We start from the raw sequence: 19,240 nt of genomic DNA on the forward strand, positions 1-19,240 counted from the left end.
TCATTTCTAAAAAAAGCTATCATTCAAAACTGATCTGTCTTGATGGCTGAGGTTTTGGGGCACCTTCCAGTTTTGTGCCCACGGCCTCCGCTTACCCGAGGCACGGCCCTCCGCTGCACGGTCTGCTTTGGAACGTTAGAGGCTCAGACTCTTCGGCGTTTGTGGAGGCCACCGCCTGAGGCCTGTGAACATGAGGCTTCTGTCTCCTGCTCCCTTGTAGATCCCCACATCACGTGGGCAAGGCAGCGTGCCCAAGCGAGTCCCCTGCAAATGTGACCACATCCTCCAGTGGCCTCTGTGGTCAACCTTAGGGATGCCACCAGCTTTTGGACAAAGGAACATAAGCATTAACTGAGATTTTCAGAAAGTTTCCTTTAAAACATGGGGCTACCTTTCTTTTTCCTCCTGCTGCTAGCGAGGAGGGTGGACGTGATGGGTGGCACTCCAGGAGCCAGCCTGGGCCATGGGGTGGCGGGGAGAATGCAGGCACGTAGTCAGGGTGGCAGAGACAGAAGCCCACTCCTTGGCATCTCTGTGGTCTCCACGAGTTTTCCTGACACCTCCCCGCCTCCTCCCACCACACTTCTTTTATGAGTGAGAACTACATGTCTTGTCTCTGAGTTGACCCTAATCCCCGTAGCAGACCTTCCAGAAATATTTGTATTTGGGAAGGCAAGAGCTAAAGCAAATAGAGACGCGAGTTCTATGTATTACACAGGTGTGAGGCCGAAGAAAGAGGCCAGGACCCCCAGGGGAGGGGAGGGGTGAGCCGGCACAAAGAACACTTCAGGGCAGAAGAGCAGTGCACCTGTGGGGCAGGTGTTGGTGCCGGAGGCCTCTGGGAAGCCGTGGTCCGAGAGCTCCACGGTGGGCCTGGACGGAGGAGCTGCTCACCCAGGGGGCGGGGGGTGCTGTGACCTGCCAGCCCAGCCCGTGCACGATTGCTCTGATGATGTCTTTTTTTTTTTTTTAAGATTTTATTTATTTATTCATGAGAAACACAGGGAGAGAGAGTGAGAGAGAGAGGCAGAGACACAGGCAGAGGGAGAAGCAGGCTCCATGCAGGGAGCCCGACCCGGGACTGGATCCCGGGTCTCCAGGATCACGCCCTGGGCTGAAGGCGGCGCTAAACCGCTGGGCCACTGGGGCTGCCTTGACGACGTCTGTCTTTCAGGCACTGGCCGCTGAGCTGGGAGGCCCTCTTGGCGCTGGACCCCGTACTTCAGAGCCCCCTTTGTGGGGCAGAGGTGCTGGGGTGTTGGGGCGATGCGCTGGAGCTCTCCTGGGCCACAGTCGCGGTACCCTCCCCCCTGGGGTGCGTGGAGCCCCCTGAGGGCCTGGCTTCGGTCATCTGGCTGCCGGGCTCTGCAGCCCGCAACACGGCGACCGTGGTGAGTGGCTGCGCTCATGGGGTAAGTGGGGGGGGGGGGGGGCAGAGGGAGATGGGGCGACCGCGGGGAGTGGGTGCTGTCGGGGTGCGGGGGGGGCAGAGGGAGATGGGGCGACCGCGGGGAGTGGGTGCGGGGGGGCAGAGGGAGATGGGGCGACCGCGGGGAGCCAGAGCCCTCCGTCCCCTGGGAGCCCTTTGCCCGAGGCGGGGCTCGAACCCCCCAGCAAACGCGCGGTGCCTGCTGCTGACCCAAGCTGCGTGGGGACGAAGCGCCGCTGCGGGCGAGGTGGGGGTGGGGGTGGGGGGCTGCCGGCCTTGCCGGATCCCTCGGGGCTGCCCCGTGACTCTGGATCATCAGGAAATTCTCGTGCACGCTCCCCCCCCCCCCCCCCCCCCCCGAAAAATATCCCAGGGGAAGCCGTTTGCTGTAATGCAACCGCCACGTCTTTCCCTGGAGGAAAAGAAAGCCCGACCACTTACAGTTCCTTCCAGAACAATCCATACCCCCCCGCCCCCCCGTCTATGTAAGCTCCGTGTGACGTGTGAGGCAGCCCCCGGACCACCCGGACAGTGATTTCTCAATATAAACGTTTATTGAGCAGGAGAAGCGCGCTTGAGCGCAGGGGAGCGCGGGGCCCGCAGGCTCGGGGAGCCCCCCCCCCCCCCAGGCGGGTCTCTTCCCGCGGAGCCCGCGCACAGGGACGTCGAGGGGCCCCGCGAGGCCTCCGTTTTCTCCAAAGCAAAGCTCCCGGGGTCGTCAGGGTAGCGTCTCCGGCCCTCGGGGCGCAGGGGTGACCGAGGGCCTCCGCCGCAGGAAGGGGGCGGCCTCCAGCTCGCCCGGGGGCTCCGAGGTCCGGCGGCGACCCCCGCGCCCGCCCCCGCCCCCGCCCGCGGCAGCCCAGCTTCCTGCCCCGCAGCCCCATCTGCGGCAAGAGGGCGAGCGCCTGCCGGCCCCGGGAATCCTGCTTCGGACCCGGACCCTGTGGGGCTCGGGCGGGAGCGTCCGCTTCGTGCTTCGTGCAGGACGGACCTGCGGTGAGGCCCTCGACGTCCCTCCGGGCGGGGGCGGGGGCTCCGAGCTTGGCCCCTGCTCCTGCTCCTGCCCCTGCGCCGTCCCCAGCGCCTGCCGCCGCCACAGCACGACCCCGACCCGCGGCGTCCGCGGCGTCCAGGGCGCGGGGCAGGAGGCGCGGCCCTGCTGGGTCCCGCGGGCGCAGGCGCTACCTGAAGCTCCGCACGTGGATGGAAAGAGAAGCTTCTGGTGCGCGGGGCCGGCCGGGCGTCGTGGCCCCGCAGCCGAGGTCGCGGCTGCGCTCACGAAGGGCGTCGTGGCTGCGGGAGACACGGGGGCTGTCACGGCCGAGCCGGCAGGCCCCGGGCACTGCGTGGCCTCGGCACACGGGTTCCCAGGCTGCGGAGTCGGAGGACGTGTTTACACCCCCAGCCCGGCGGCCCAGGTCCACGCGGCAGGCCGGCCCCGGGGACCCTCCAACCTGCTGGGTGGCAGCGCCTCCCCGCAGGGTAAGGTTCTGAGAGCGCATGCGGGGGGGTGGGGGGCAGGGGGGCATGCGGCAGAGCCCCCCCCCCCCCCCCCCCCGGGCCGAGCGGGCCCGCCCTGGTATTTGATCTCACGACCCCGAGCTCATGACCTGAGCGGAAACCACGGGTCGGCGTTTATCCGGCTGCGGGGGCCCCTGGGACCTCCGTGTCCGGCGCCGAGTCGCCGCTGCTGTGCGCGGGTGACGGACACGACCGCCCCGGCCCGCTCGTCCTCGTGCGGCTCCCCGTGGCCCCCCGGGAGGGGCCGCGCCGGCAGGTGCATCGGGGAGCACCCCCGCCCCCCTCAGCCGGGAGCGGAGGACTAAGATGGGGGGGCAGGTAAGGAGGATGGAGGCACCCCGTGGGGCCTGCAGGGGGATGCGGGTACAGGGGGAGAGCCGGGTCCTAGCACGTGGAGGTGGAATGTTCCAGTAGATCGCGGTAGGGGCAGGAGGCCCGCGGCCAGGGGAGAGGGAGGAGGGGAAGGTGGGGGGCCCTGCGGAGCCCGCCGCGTGCTCATCGTGCTCACCTGTTGGGGTGACCGAGGCCCCAGAGAAGACCCAGCGAGGGGCGGAGGGGGCAGGGAGGCGGCCCCGGGGCAGGCCCTGCCCCCGGAGCCCCGGTAGGGGGCCCAGCGCGGCTTGCGGGGAGCCCCGGCCGCACCGTACCTGCTCGGCCGCCTCGGCGTCCCTCTCCCCAGGTCGTCCGCGTCGGTACTGAAGTCCCCGTCGTCCTCCAGCAGGACGTTCTGCGTTTCAAGAGAGCGACCAGGGGGTTCGCCTCCGCTGAAGAGGCTCGAGCCAAACAACTGAGGGGAGCCGGCCCGGGTGCCCCGCGGAGCTGACCCTGCCCCCGGGAGCGCAGCCGCTGTCCGAGCCCGTCGCCGCGTCCACCCGCCGCCTCCTCGGCTGCCCGCGAGCCCGGGGACGCCGTGCGCCTGGTCCCTTAGCTCCCTGGCTTCCCCGGATGCTGTGGGCGCAGCTCTGCCCCGACGGTCCCCGGGGTCGCAGCGGGTCATTCACCCGAACCCTGGCCGCCCCGGGCTGCCTCGGTGAGCGCCCCCGGCTCCTCACCACGCCAGGCATGGGGAGAGGTAGCCAGCGCCCCGCCAGCGCCCTTCAGGACCACAGTGGTCAGCGAGGAGCCGCAGGAGGGTTCTGCTGTCTACACGTTGCTCTCGGGGGAGAAAACTAACAAACGTGCGGATCTCTACTCCAGCAAGTGGAGGACACGTGGGATTCCAGCGAGCTGTGCGTGATGGGCTTTTTAAAAAACTGTCAAACGCTACAAAGAGGAAATACAGGGGTAACGGGGCGACAGCCACGTCCTCAGGGCTGCCGGCGAGTGGCTGGGGGCCCAGGTGCCCCAGTGATGTGACCGGCTCATCCCAAGACGGAACCTGCTCCTACCCTTGTCCTGGGAAAACCAGAGCTCGATGCACGCGTGGACGGTGCTGGTGGAGAAGAAAAGTGCTCAGCGCGAGCCAGCGGTTAACCGTCGTAAGCTCTGCCCATATTTAGATCATTTTTCAAGGAAAACACAGATTCAGTCGCTGGCTCTCAGCCCACTGGAGACAATGTCCCCGGACTTTGTTCCCACTTTCCCTCTGACTGGACGGCTCCCCAGGTGTGTGACCGACTGATCCACAGCATTTTACAGGCTTCACATTCCCGGTGATGACCACTGTGACCAATTTCCACGTTGACCCACGGAGCTCCGGTGTATTCACTGCTGTGTTCTACGCCACCATATCCACACTTTTTTTTCATCTGTCCTCTTCCTGAGGGTCACTGTCCTTTCCAGTTTACGCTGTTACAACCAGTCCTTCAGCGAACATTCTGCACACCCCCTCACGTGAACGCACGAGCTGTGCCAGGGGCTGTCCAGGAGCAAAGTCGCAAGCACTGCTGCGCACAAGCGCCATCACCGTCACCACATGGTGTCCAGGGCCGCGGGGTGGGGGGTTGGCAGCACCAGCCCCTGCTTCTCGGCTCCCCACTTTTCTCCTGAGAACTGAGGGGGTATTCGTCTCGGCCCGCCTCCCATCAGGGTGTCCTCCTGGCTTTGATGTAAGGACCACACCTACACCCGGTGACCATCCTTGTGAGTTTGTGGCTTGTCTTTACACTTGGTATCCTTTGTTCGGACGAAACAATGCGGTCACATTTGCCATCCTTTTATGGTCTGTGCTTTTTCTTTAAGAAGGACCTCTGAAATCTAAAGGTTGGAAATCACTGCCTTTCACCTTTAAGTTTTCAGATTGATGTACACGGTGTGGGCAGACTGGATGCAGACTTCCTGGGGCCTGAGGCGCACATAAACTTGGAAACTAATTTCTCCTACACGAATAACCAGTTTCCCCAGCACCATTTACTGAAAAATCAATTTTTAATGTCGCCTCGAGTACCCGTCAAGTTTCCTGGCGTGATGTCCATCCGCCCCCCCGAAGCTACTCTGCTGACACAGCTGCCCGGTCGCTCTTGGCACCAGGCCAGGGAGCGCCCATCATGGTGTTTAAAAATCTCCCTGCCCGTTGCTTCTCCATGTGAATTTATATGTTTGTTTCCTGGTCTATCGTGTGAGGCTTCCTTCCAAGAACACGACGTTGCTCTGTATCTAACTGAAGCTTTAATACCACTCAGTATTTTGGGAATATTCTCTGGAAAGGTCTTGTAAATCTCTTTGCTGGATGTATTCCTAGGTATCTTGTAGTTTTATTCTGATCCTGTAACCTTTGAACTCTCTTACCAGATCTGATGGTACCTGTATAGTCTCTTGAATCTTCTTTTAGGTGAACTGCATATGAAGAATGGTTTTGTGCTTTCATTTTAGAAGGTCCTTTATTTCTCTCTCAACTTTGGGGAGGAGGAGGCTCATACCACCCTGGTTAGCACAATGCTGAGTGGAAGTGGTGGTTAAGGGAATGCTTATTCCTTGATGTGAAAATATTGATTAGCAATTTAATCCTTATTTTGATATCCACAAATAAATTCTTAAATCAAGGATTAAAGTTATTCTTAAAAATATCACTTTGTGATAAAGTAAATTTGTCTAGGGCAGGTGAGGATACCTCTGTCATTTACTGATACCAGATTATTCTTTTTTTTTTTTTAAGATTATTATTTATTCACGAGAGAGAGAGGGAGAAGCAGGCTCCATGCAGGGAGCCTGACATGGGACTTGATCCTGAGACTCCAGGATCACACCCTGGGCCAAAGGCAAACGCTAAACTGCTGAGCCACCCGGGCTGCCCAACACCAGATTATTCAACAGGTGCAGAAACAGTGGGAATTTAATAGGACATTGCTCACAGGGACTAGGAATGGAAGGAAACATCTCCCCCTGACACAGGAACCTATTCCAAACCTGCAGCAATGCACTTAATGATAAAACTTCAGAAGCATTTTCACACAAATCCAACCCAGGATTAAGGTTTTGATACTAAGGTTCTTCTGGCCTCATGATATAAGTGGTCTGGCCTTCCCTATTTTCCAATGTATGTAAGAGAGGATCATCATAGGATTATCAGAGCCTTGAAGATCTGATACAACTTCTCTATAAAAATCACTGCTCCTGGGACGCCTGGGTGGCTCAGGGTGTGATCCCAGGGTCCCAGGATCCCAGGATCTGCTCCCACATCAGGCTCCCCGCAGGGAGCCCACTTTTCCCTGTGTCTCTGCCTCTGCCTCTTATAAATAAATAAAATCTTACAAAAAAAAAAAATCACTGATCCTGGTGTTTTACTAAAGTGGTAAATTTGCTGATAAATAACTTACCTTAATACCAATAGTGTCTCCATCTTTCAAGTAATAAGGCGCCCCCTGCAAATTATCTTGCTTTTTCTTCTTTTTCCTCTTGGTAAATTGCTGGTTCTATAGAAAAATCAAGCATCCTGAATACAGAAAACTCAAATTCTTACTAAGTTCCCTATCTGTGAAAAACAGCAGTTAACCTATTCACTACACCAGGAAGGCCCAGTCTCTCTGAGAAAGCCCTGGAACTTTACCCAGCTAGATATTGGAAGCCACTCAAACTTTTCAGGAAAGTACTTGGCAATTTCAATTTTCTCCACGGGAAGAGAGCAGAAGTGGGCAACTCGTTGTCTCAGGGAGCCAGCAGTCCAGCCTCGGGCGGTGTCCCACACCAAGTCCACGCACGGCGCGTACGCCCTCTCGCCCGGGAGGCGCATCCGTGTCCTCAGTACCACGTCCTGAGGGCTGCACCGGAAACAAATAAGAAGAATGAGAAGTTCGCAGGAACCATGGCGAAGTGTGATGGGCAAGGCTTCCCCTCCTCTCTTCTGGTTTTTAGGAGGACAGATTTATCCCCAAACCCTCTAGTCCTCTTCTCTACTTTGGTTTTCTCCCATCCTGGACCCCAGCGGTGTCTTCCGGGGACGGTGTGACAAGGGCTGCAGCTGTGCCCCGGGAGGGGCTGATTTCAGAACCAGAGGTTGGCAGGAAAAGCTCCGCTACAGGCGCGTGAAGTCACAGTGGGGCAGCCGGAGAAGCAGGGGCTGAGCGCTGGGAGGGGGCGGGGGAGAAAGTCAGATGTGGAGCCCGCCGGAAGGTGGGGGGAGGGAAACCGTGTCTAGGCCGGTGAGGCCCTGTGACCGCACCAGCTGGATTTTGGTTGTATGGGAGCTTTTACCAAAAAGAAAGGTGACGCTATGGGAGCAAAGGACCTGGAGGTGCAGGGAGAGGGCAGGCCCAATTGGAAAGGAGATGGAACCTCTTGGCAGGCGTGGATGCCAAGGAGTGACAGGGCTCCCTGAGGAGAGGGGGAGCCCTGGAGGCTGGTCAGGGACGCAACCGCTGGGACAGGCCACCTGGTGCCCAGCACAGTTTTCACATGGACGCCACTCACAACAAATGTGCCAAGGGCCCGTGTCGGTATTTAAGAAAGAGCTCTCACAAATCAGACTTCTCCTAAGACCCCGTTGCTAAAACCCGCCCAATATATGAATGAATTCACACACCCACAAAAGGCAAAAGGCTTGTAAATGATAAGACTTTGGGGGGGGAAAAATGACTTTGAGAAAAATGCCCAATCTTACTAGCAATCAAAGCACTGAAGCAAATGAGACAAGATAACCATTTCTCTGCGATCAATTTAGCAAACGTTTAAACAATGAAAATATTCAATGCTGGTTTGAGGGTGAAGTAATACTCATCACCACTGCTTGTGGGACCATAAACTGGCATAACTTACCTGGAAAGGAATTTAACTGCTGTAAGATGTTTAAAACGTTCATACCATTTGACCCAGAAATCCCCCTCCGGGACACCACGCTTGGTATTACGGTTTGCAGTAAGAATGCACTTTTATAAAAGCAGTGGGGTTGCATGAAGGGTAGACACAGCTGAGGGGGAGCTCCCATTACTACGCAGCAGGATGGCAGCAGGAATGGTATTCTCATCGGGCAGACGATCACCAACCCTATTGCTGGTGATACTCACAGGAGGTCTTAGAAAAGATTTTCTTATAATGAAAAAAGAACCAGGAAGTTTTTATTACAGACCCCTGTGGGGTGTTTCTTTAGTCACTAATGAATTATTAGGATACAGGCACTGTTCTAGGTACTGGGGACAGAGCAGTGACCAAAGTACTTGTTCTCCCAAAACTTACACCTGTTGTAGGAGACAAGTAACACACAATTCAGTATCTACTACGTCAGGTGGGGTGAGGATGAAAAAGTAGGCTAAGGGGGCAGTGACAGGTGCTGTGCAAGTCAGTCTGACAACTGATAGGGCTGGGAATGAGCATCCTGCTTACACTTTGAGATCATTAGGGATTCAATATGCATCTGTGACTCACTGTTTTCATGGCAAAATGAGTTCCAAGTTCCAGACACTAGGCATGCAAACACACCTGTAGGACACAATCTGGTTTAAGTTGTCATGCTACTCAAGCAGTGGGGAAAAACCCTTTACTACTGATCCCACCGTTAGGTTTTTCAGGAAACTAGCCACCATGAAGAGACACGTACATGGGACAGGATGACTTACCCCAAGTTTTCTTCTTCCTGAAGGGGCTCTAAGCAGATCTCAGTTTTCCGTCCCAGTTTGTAGTCTCTGATAAAAGAAACAAAATAACACCGAGTGATATATTTTTTAATTTTTTAAGATTTTTTTGGGGGAAACATTCTAAGCTTTTTTCTTTTTTCTTTTTTTTTAATTTTTATTGGTGTTCTAAGCTTTTTTTCTTAAGCAAAAAATTACACAGAGTAAGAACACTCAGGATTTGAGAGACCTAGTAGGAACAAGGGGATGCCAACAAGCTGGACCAGCTGGGTGATATGTATAGACCTCGGGATGCATTAAATCATAAACAGAATCTGAACAGATCAATTACTCATAAGGGAATGGAGTAAATAATCCAACATCTCCCAAAAAAGAAAAGTCCAGGACCAGATGGCTTTACTGGTAAATTCTAACAAAGATTTCAAGATTTAATAACTATTCTCCTCCAGCTCTTCCAGAAAGCAGAAGAGCTATTACAAGGCCAGTATCACCCCAATACTAAAACCAGACGAGGATACTACAGAAGTTCAGACCAACATCCTTGCTGAACAGAGGCAAAGATGCAAAATATGTACATTAAAAGAATCTTACACCATCAAGTAGGATCTATTCCAGGGATGCGAGGCTGGACCAATACTTGCAAATCAGTCAATGTGATACACTAACAAAGTGAAGGATAAAAAAATCAAATCATCTCAGTAGATGAAGGAAAAATGACAAAATTCTACATCCTTTCATGATAACTCTGCTCAACAAAGTGGGTTGATAAGAAACCTAACTCAACCCAGTAAAGGCCACACATGAGTAGCTGGCAGCTCATGTCCCCCACCATCAGGGAGAAAAGGATGCCCACTCTCACTCTTACTCCGTGTGGTACTGGAAGCCCTACCCAGAGCGATCAGACAAGGAAAAGAAAATAAGAGGCATCAAATCAGAAAGGAGGTAAAACTGCCTCTCCCTATGGGTGACGTGCCATTATATGTAGAAAACCCTAAACACCAAATAACTGTGAGAATAAATAAATTCGGTGAAGTTGCAGGATACGAAATCAAGATACAAAAATCGCTTGATGTTTTTATAAACTAACAGTGAGCTATCAGTAAGACAAATCAAGAAAACAGTCCATCTTGACAAGTCTGACAAGACCATCAAAAAGGGTAAAATACGCAGAAATAAACTTAACCCAGGAGGTGAAGATCTGTAAGACATTGTAAGACACTGTAAGACATTGATGAAAGAAACTGAAGACACGAAGAAGTGACAGATATTCCATGTTCACGAACTGGAAGAATGCTGTCAGAATGTCTATGTTACCCACAGTGAGCTACGGATTCTGTGTAATCTCTATCAAAACTTCAACATTTTTCATTTAAATACAAAACCAATCCTAAAATTTGTATGGAACCACAAAAGCTCCCAAAGAGCCACAGCAACCTTGAGAAAGTAGAACAAACTTGGAGGCATCCCCCTTCTTGATTTCAGACTATAGTATTCAAAACAGTATGGCAGGGACACCCGGGTGGCTCAGCGGTTGAGCGTCTGCCTTCGGCTCTGGGGTCCCAGGATTGAGTCCCCCATTAGGATCCCTGAGGGGAGCCTGCTTCTCCCTCTGCCTGTATCTCTGCCTCTCTCTGTGTCTCTCATGAATAAATAATTTAAATCTTAAAAACAAAAACTATGGTATTGGCATAAAAACCGACACAAAGATCAATGGACCTCAGAAATAAACCCAAGGGATTTATAATGAAGGAGCACACAAGGGAAAAGGACAGTCTTTTCCATAGATGGTGCTGGAAAACTGGTCAGCCATGTGCAACAGAATGAAGCTGGACAGCTACCTTCTACTGTACCCCAAAATCAACTCAAACAGATTAAAAGCCTTGACCATAAGGCCCCAAGCTACAAAACTCCTAGAGAACACAGGAGGTAATAAGCTCCCTGACACTGTCCTTGGCAATGACTTTTTTTGGATTTGATACCAAAGGGAAAGACAAAAAAAGCAAAAATAAGCAAGTGAGACTATATCATATTAAAAAGATCTTGTATAGCAAAGGAAACCATTAATGAAATGAAAAATGCAATAAAAAATGACCTATGAAATGGGTGAATAAATCTGCAAATCATGAATGTGATAGAGGATTAATAAAGAACCCATCTAGCTCAAGAGCAAAAAAAAACCCAAACAGTCCAATCAAGAAATGGGCAGAGGAACTGACATTTTTCCAAAGATCTACAGATGGTCACCAGGTACCTGAGAAGGTGCTGACCATTACTCATCATCAAGAAAGTGCAAACCACACCCGCAGTAAGATATCTTGTTCCACATGTCAGAATGGCTAGCATCAAAAAGACGCAATCAGTGCTGGCGGGGACGTGGAGGAAAGGGGAACCCTTGTGCACTGCTGGTGGAAATGTAAATTGGTGAAGCCAATTTTTTGGAAGTTCCTCAAAAAATTAAAAATAGAACTAACCATATGATCTAGCATTTCTGGGTCTGTATCCGAAGGAAATGAAAACAGAACCTCAAGAGACATCTGCACTCCCATGTTCACAGCAGCCAAGGCACGGCAACAAGCCAGGTGCCTGTGGATGGATGGATGGACCTCAGGGAGGCGTCCCCATATGTATGCAACGGGGTATCATTCAGCCACGAGAAAGGAGGACATCCTGTCACTTGTGACAACGTGGATGACCATGAGGGTGTGATGCTAACAGTGAAATGTGACAGTGAAGGACCAATCCTGTGAGGTAGCACTACCATGGAATCTAAAATATCCAGACTCACAGAAAGAGAGAGTACAATCGTGGCTCCTGGGGGCTGCGAGGTGGAGGGAAAGAGGAGCTGCTGGTCAGAGGCCAAACTTCCAGTTATAAGGTAAGTCTGGCGCCTCTGAAGTCCAGCACAGTGCGTACAGTTAACAATACCGTATCACAGATTTGAAAGTTGCTAAGAGGCTAGATCTTCAATGTTCTTACCACGAAAAAGAAACAGTGATGATGTGATGCGCTGCGGGTGTTGGTGCTGGCCAGTGCCAAGGTGGCAATCATTTCAGACTTACGGAGGGCTGTATGTCAATTAGATCTTAGTAAAGCTTGAAGAAAAGCTCAAAATTCTGTTCATGGTGTCTGAAGCGTAGTAAAAACACGTGGAGCTGCCTTTATGCTGAATACAGACAAAGTCCCAGAGTTTCTGACTGGAAGTGCCACCCAGCTGACAACATGCTGTCTGACCTGCCCCGGCCCTCACGGCCCAGCGGTGGTGGTGGTGGTGGTGGTGGTGATGGTGGTGGTGGAGGAGGAGGAGGATGAGAGGGAAGACGGCAGAGGAGAGGAAGACCAGGCTCCCGACGAGGGACCCACCTGAGCTGCTGGCGGTTGATTCGTAAAAGCCTGCCCAGGCGCTTCCTCTCCACGGTCCAGGCTCTGAGGAAGGCTGGGGACGGGATGACAAACCCCGAGGAGGAGGACAAGGTCATGGCCTAGAAAAGAAATAGTTCTCCAATGGTTTGAACAAGTACTGCTAGCAGACACCTTGCTGTAGGAAGGCAGTGGGCCTACACAGTGACACCTGAGGGAAGAGCACGTCGAGGAGGGCGAGCCCGGGGCATCTCCCCAGTGACGTCAGTCCAGTCACTTCTGTCTTCCTCTCTAGGGAAGCCAGCTTGAGGGATAAGTGAATCTGCTGATGAGCCAAAGCTCCTTTTAAATTATGTTTCAGAAAGTGAAACTCAGAAGTTAATTTCTGTGAGTATAATTCGCAAGAGCACTCATGAAAGCCAGGGGTTCACCTTCCGCTTTCTTGAGGGCTAATTCTTCAAAGTTTGCTCTGTCAGTGAAAGAGCTTTATTTGAAATGTTCCAGAATCTGTGGATGCAAATGCTAGGCCTAACCTTCCGTACTAATTCTGCAGGGCAGATACCTATTTATAGATTTGGGTTGTAATATGAAAAATGAACACTAGCTGTTTTAGATATGAAAACAGCAATTTTGTATTTGTCAATCCAATCCAAGAAAAAAAAAAGTCTCTCATTTTCATGGCAGTAAGACCATTTGCTGCTTTTTTTTTTTCCAAACGCTGAGTGCACACAGGAAAATCCAGTATGGATGGCTGGTACTTCTGTTGTGCGTCCCGAAGTTTTTCCTTTAAGAGGACGAAGGGATGCCCGGCAACAGTGAAGATGCCTAAGCGTTTCGTGTTCTCCTCAACCCAGCCTTTCCATCTGGACCCAACACTCGCTTTATGAATGTTAATAGGTAAGAAAAGGATACGGTATCTAGTTACACATCCCACCTCGGAGCACCCTGACAACATTTAACACATGGATCACAATGGGACAAAAACGATGTAAATAAAGGGGTAGAGTGAATGCTTGACAGATGTTTCAATAAATCATGTTTCCCTAAGAAATCAAAATGAACATAAGCTGCAAGTCACTGAGGATCAATTCAAATGAAAGCACACAGCATGCCCGTCAGAGTGGGGACACATGAAAGCCACAGGGCAAGTGGCAGAAACAAACACCAGCGCCGTCGGAGCCGGACGGGGGGGTGCCTGGTGGGTACTTACCACTGAACATGGCATATAACACATGCCATATCAGAACAGACTGTAAGTGAGGGAAAAGGAAATAGAAGAAGGTATTAATATCTCACTGGAAGAAGCCAGGCCACCACTACCATGCGCCACACGAAGAAGTCTGACCTGGGACTTCAGCTCTGCCACGGTGGCCTCTTCTGAGATCTCCAGGTCCCCCAAGTAGCGGAGGGACACCTCCCCGTGCAGGTCACCAGGAGCGCCTACACGAACAGAGCCAGATGTCAGGAAGGAACTTTCTATCTCCTTTGTATTTCTGAAATACATACCGGGTCATAAATTTTAGAGCTCCATTCGAGAAACTGGGGGCATGAGTTCCTCGAATTGGGTCCCTCGTGACCTCAGAGGGGAGGAAGCCATGCCTGGCACGTCAGCAGGCAGGCAGCACGCCATGGGCACGATGCGCTGGTTTCTCACTGTAGTGGGTTCGAGGAATTGCACACTTGTGCTCTCCGCCCAGAATACTCTTCACATTTTCTCCTTCCCCAGAGAGGACTATGCTGGTAGGACTCTCCTGGCTCTTTATTTTACCCTCTTGTTTCTTTCTCTCCTAACACTTATCCCAACATGTTAGTCTTTTAGCTGTTTTCCTGTGTAGGTGTGCACCTACAGTTTTCCTGTCTCCCCCAAAACAGTATTCTTTTCCAGAGAGGGCAGCCCATCTATCTTGTTTCTCTCCCAGTGCCTGGGACAGTGGCTGCCACACAGTAAATGGCCAGCAGATGGTTACTGCCTAAAAAGTGAAAACAAAATGTTCTCTTACCTAAAAGCTAGATATAGCTGAATAGTTAGTTAAGTAAAACATAATAAATGGGAAAAATATACGAAGAGTTCTATTTAGTTACAAAGTAAATTACTTTGTGTTTTTTTACAATGAAGTGAAAATCTACTTTTTACAAATGGTAATTCAGACTCACTGCTAGACTTCTTGCTCATCCTGAGGTGTATGTGTGTGGATCTGAATGTGGAGAAGGAACCGAGAGTCAAACAGTAGGTCTGTATGCTGTGTATCTCCTCAGAAGTCAGAGACGAGGTGAAGCATCCCACAGGCTGCAGCCCCTGGGGTCGTGGTGGTGGAGAGAGGGGGGCACACAGTGTGGACTGCAGCCCGCCTCTCGGGCCTGCTTCAGTGGAGCCCCCGCGACGCACGGAGGGCTCGGTCTCCGAGTCCACCATGGGAAGTGGGGCACGCCGCACGGGGATCTTGCAAGATGATATGTAAAAACTCTAATATGTTGTGTAATATTAAAGACAGAGACAGCCCTCAACAGAGCTTACAGAGCCCTGGATGAAAATAGGGGCTGCTCTTATGGAATGAACAGGTTTTGATTTTCAACCTTACGTTTCAGATACGTGCTTCATTTGCCTCTCAGAGCAAAGGCGGTCATTCTACTCCCCTTATGACATGGTGGCTGCTACAATTCTGTTCTGTCCTCACCTTGGGTGGCAGCAGCTCTCCAGACCCCACCTGGAGAAGGGGCACCGTTCCTCTGGTCCTGATGATTCTTCCAGTGACCTGGGGAACCCCCAGGCTGGTACCACCAGAGGGGCACCTTCAGGAAACCCTGAAGAAGAGAGCACTTCTAACCGCTGTGAGGTACACGGAGTAAGTGAATTTCTACTTCCACACGGAGAAATAGCTTCGTTACAACAAATGTTCCTGAAGTTATTTTTCTTTTTAGACTTATTAACTGCCATACACTATAGCTACTTATTTATTTTTTTAAAGATTTTATTTATTTATTCATGAGACACAGGGAGAGGCAGAAACACAGGCAGAGGGAGAAGCAGGCTCCCTGCAGGGAGCCCGATGCAGGACTCGATCCCGGGACTCCAAGATCATAACCTGAACTGGAGGCAGACGTTTCACTGACTGAGCCACCCGGCGCCCCTATTTATTGTTTTTACAACCAAAAGTTTAAGGTTATAAAAGTTAGCCTTTGGGATTGACTAGGACTCCGTGTTCTTTGCTTAGAAGGAGCTTAGTCAATATACTTACTTGTAGTATCTTATGACAATCAATGAAAAATATAAACAAAATATCAAAACATATTTTCAGGCCTGGTAAGGGCACCTCTAGCACAACGTGCCAGTGAGAAGCGGTTTTCACTCATTAAAATTCCTAACAGAACTTTATAAAGAAGAAGCCATTGCTCTAAGTTGGATTCCTATATACAAACTACATGAAATAAACCTGACCAACTAGCCCCCCTACACACACAGCCACAGATGCACACGGTTTATGGTAGCCAAGACCATGAACCAACCTCAAGGCCCCTCTTTAGAAGATGGGTTATATTATGTAGGTCACAACCTCTGACAAAGTGATTTCAGTTCTAGGATATATACGTGCAAAATGGCACACATGTATTTTTTGCAGTATTATTTGTATCAACAAAAGGCTGGAAACCATCTAAATCCTTGAGGAGACTAGTTGGATAAATCACGGTACCTCCACACAATGGAATATTCAATAACCATCAAATAGAATCAAAGAGCTATATGTGTTCTAACATAATATACATATGGGAATAAAATATTAATGAAAAAAGTGAGAATAGGATGTCTAGCATCTGATCTTCTCTGTATAGAAAAAATGTGTATATGTACAACCCTGTATACACGTGCATTAAAAAGTATATACTTGTGGAAGGGTATAGTGGAAAGTGGCTGCTTATAGCGGGAGGACACTGAGTGGCCGGAGGGCAGGAGGGATACTTACTTTTCCTGACCCAGCTTTTTATACACTTAAAATTTTGTATTATAAATATTACCAATTAAAAAGTTAACTTTAAAGATCATGGAATAAAATACAATTCTATGAAGTGATATAAAATATGAGGCCTGTGTGTGCAGATATGAGATCAAGATATATTAAGTGAATAAAAATAAACAGCCAACAAGTATAAAAGAACATATGGACTACGATGCCCTTTAGGTAAACTTTCAAAGGGACATGCACACATTTACATTCTGCACTAACGTCCTGTACAAACAGGACTTAATTGTTTTCTTGGGAGGATATACAAGGGAAAGTTAATTGTGACTCTTTGGAGAGAAAAAAATGGGAAAAACTTTTTTCATTTTATAGCCTGCCATGTCTTTTGAGTTTCCAAATCATAAGCCAATGGTTAATCTAAGTGCTGGAATCTGGAGTCATTTTTTAAATTTTCATCTTTCATTGAAAAAAACCTAATACATACATAATGGTCTTAAGAAGTGGTAGCCCACAGAGTTTATTTAAGAGCAGTAAAGCGAGTGCTCTCATAGGCAGCTGATAGGGCTATTGGTCTGGTGCAGCTTCCTGGGAAAACAACGTGGTAATACAGAGTCAGCATCTAGTCTTTGAAACGGTCATACCTTCTGACCTATTAATTTTGACTACGGAAGTCTTGAGGAGTATTTAAGTATTTAAGTATCATGTATAAGAACAAAAAATTTGGGATCCCTGGGTGGCGCAGCGGTTTAGCGCCTGCCTTTGGCCCAGGGCGCGATCCTGGAGACCCGGGATCGAATCCCATATCGGGCTCCTGGTGCATGGAGCCTGCTTCTCCCTCTACCTATGTCTCCGCCTCTCTCTCTCTCTCTCTCTGTGTGTGACTATCATAAATAAATAAAAATTAAAAAAAAAAAAAAGTTTTAAAGAACAAAAAATTTAAATTTCAAACTGGGAGTATGTGAATTAAACTGTGGTAAGTCGCACACTGGATACGATGATTGGTTTTGGATTCTGCAAATCAGGTTAAAAAATGAAATAAGAAAAGTAGGAAACAATATGGTGCACACAACTGATTTTATCAGAAGGAAATCTATAAAGACCTAAAAGACGGCAGCTGTCGGATTAGACCACTTACCCCAGGTCCTGGCACCCTCTTCACACCTGGTTGTACTTCCCCACAATGACAATATATCATCTTTGTCATCAGAAAACAATAACTGTTATTTACAGAAACTCAATTCAGAAGCAAAATCTTACCGGAGGAGGAAGTTTTCCTTCAATTAAAAGTAAAGTATCTCCAGAACATATCATAAGTTCTCTCAGGGTTGCATCCTGGGGAAACAGAAATTCCTTTATAACTTCTGACAGGAGCAAACAGACCCTGGACCTTTTCTTTAAATCTTATACCTCTATTTCCTTTCGAGAAAGAAAGAAACAAACAATAAAGCAGGTCTCGGGGAGACAGGAAGTAAACTAAGACTATAAAATATTGGTATCTCATTCTGGTTGGAATTACAGGGTATGAACTGGGAGTATCATAAAGGCTCAGGGGAGAGGGAGACGGATGGGCTGAGAAACGCAGGACTGAGCCTCAGAGGATGAAATGTCGGATTTGGAAAGCCAGAGGCAACAGGGAAGGAGTTCTCACGAAGAGCAGGGTTAAGGTCAAATCCGGAATAAGGGGAAGGAGACGAGACAGACTAGAGTGCCAGTCAGACGGGGGTCACAGATGGGAAGGCTGTGAACGAGAAATAAAGGAATTTTTAGCTGCTTTGAACAAAAGCCACTCAATTTTTCTGAGAAGAGGTTTTTGAAGACCAGTCTGGCTGCTCCACGCACCGTATACTGAAGTGGGGGGCACCTGACTTGGGGAGGCCAGTTGGTTTAATTTAGGAAAGAGGCCAAAAAGAGAAAAGACGAGAGCAAACACGCAGGCCGCCGGTGAGCAGGGGAAGCAGCACTGCGAGCTGCAAACACCAGGCCGGGAAACAGAGAGTATCTGCAAAGAGGGTAGGAAGTCCTGAGGGTAGTAAGTGTGCTTTGAGGTGAATTGTCTGATACTGATTCGGGAATTAATGGAGAAGACACGGAAGCCGTATGACTAGACTCTACACTCTCTGACCTCCAAACCGTATGTCCTGCGGGTTGTCTGTGGTTTACTTCCTACCCGGGCAGTCAGAGTCCTGGCCGAGACTCAGGCCGCCTCTCTGCGCCGACTCTCTCAGCCCCATACAGCAGAACATTCCGGGCGAAGGCCCCAGGCCACCCGCCCAGACCAGCTTTCGGCTGAGGTTCAATGCCACGGGCTACTACTGGCTGGCAGACGTAGAAAGGTTGAGGGAAGCCTTCTCACTGGGCTTCCTCTTGGGACTTCTAAGGCCATGGGTGTGGACCGGCAGGTCTGACGCTATCTGGATCAATAAGATGCTTAACCAGATTCCGACTGTCCTGGGGTAAAATGGCTCCTAAGGCAACCCGAAGAGTTTCATTGGATCTAAGATGCAGTTTCAATCAGAGCCTACGTGATGGGCTGGGAAGATGAACTCTGCCATCATTAACTCACAGAGAAATGGAGATTAAAATATTGGTTTCAAAATTCAGAGTATATTTCCACATTCTTTCCCTGGTCCAAAGGTCTTTTGTTCTCTGAGGTTCTCTGCCTCCTCGTGAGGAACTATTTCTAGGGACATTTCTAGGGACATAGTTTCTTAAGTCAAGAAGACTTTTTTTTTTTTTTTAAAGACTTTATTTATTCATGAGAGACACAGAGAGAGAGGCAGAGACACAGGCAGAGGGAGAAGAAGGCTCCATACAGGGAGCCCGATGTGGGACTCGATCCCGGGATCACACCCTGGGCTGAAGGCAGATGCTCAACCGCTGAGCCACCCAGGAGCCCCATAAGTCAAGAAGACTTAACACAGATGTTAGAAACGTTCCCACCAGGCAGAGACTTTCCCTCTGACTTTATCAAAGAC

The 19,240-nt window shown here is 50.3% G+C and overlaps 1 protein-coding gene across 11 annotated transcripts in view; it reads right to left on the bottom strand.

Moving 5' to 3' along the window:
* Nucleotides 1-1,961: 1,961 nt before the first annotated feature.
* Nucleotides 1,962-19,240, bottom strand: part of USP40 (ubiquitin specific peptidase 40) — a 77,849-nt gene continuing 60,570 nt past the window's right edge. For 4 of the 11 annotated variants that reach the window (XM_077869292.1, XM_077869291.1, XM_077869297.1 and 1 more), the window contains 9 exons: nucleotides 17,523-17,597; nucleotides 14,985-15,111; nucleotides 13,655-13,749; nucleotides 12,313-12,431; nucleotides 8,938-9,003; nucleotides 6,936-7,146; nucleotides 6,706-6,801; nucleotides 3,598-3,677; nucleotides 1,962-2,722 (listed from right to left, as the gene is read on the bottom strand). In XM_077869292.1, coding sequence (XP_077725418.1) covers nucleotides 2,611-2,722; nucleotides 3,598-3,677; nucleotides 6,706-6,801; nucleotides 6,936-7,146; nucleotides 8,938-9,003; nucleotides 12,313-12,431; nucleotides 13,655-13,749; nucleotides 14,985-15,111; nucleotides 17,523-17,597 — 981 coding nt within the window. In that variant the 3' untranslated portion in view covers nucleotides 1,962-2,610. Of the gene's footprint in view, nucleotides 2,723-3,597; nucleotides 3,678-4,982; nucleotides 5,726-6,705; nucleotides 6,802-6,935; nucleotides 7,147-8,746; nucleotides 8,801-8,937; nucleotides 9,004-12,312; nucleotides 12,432-13,519; nucleotides 13,560-13,654; nucleotides 13,750-14,463; nucleotides 14,606-14,984; nucleotides 15,112-17,522; nucleotides 17,598-19,240 lie in introns of those variants that run through there. The other 7 variants (XM_077869300.1, XM_077869298.1, XM_077869293.1 and 4 more) reach the window with 7 other exon arrangements.

The sequence above is a fragment of the Canis aureus genome, chromosome 24 (assembly GCF_053574225.1).
Source record: "Canis aureus isolate CA01 chromosome 24, VMU_Caureus_v.1.0, whole genome shotgun sequence".
Taxonomy (NCBI): domain Eukaryota; kingdom Metazoa; phylum Chordata; class Mammalia; order Carnivora; family Canidae; genus Canis; species Canis aureus.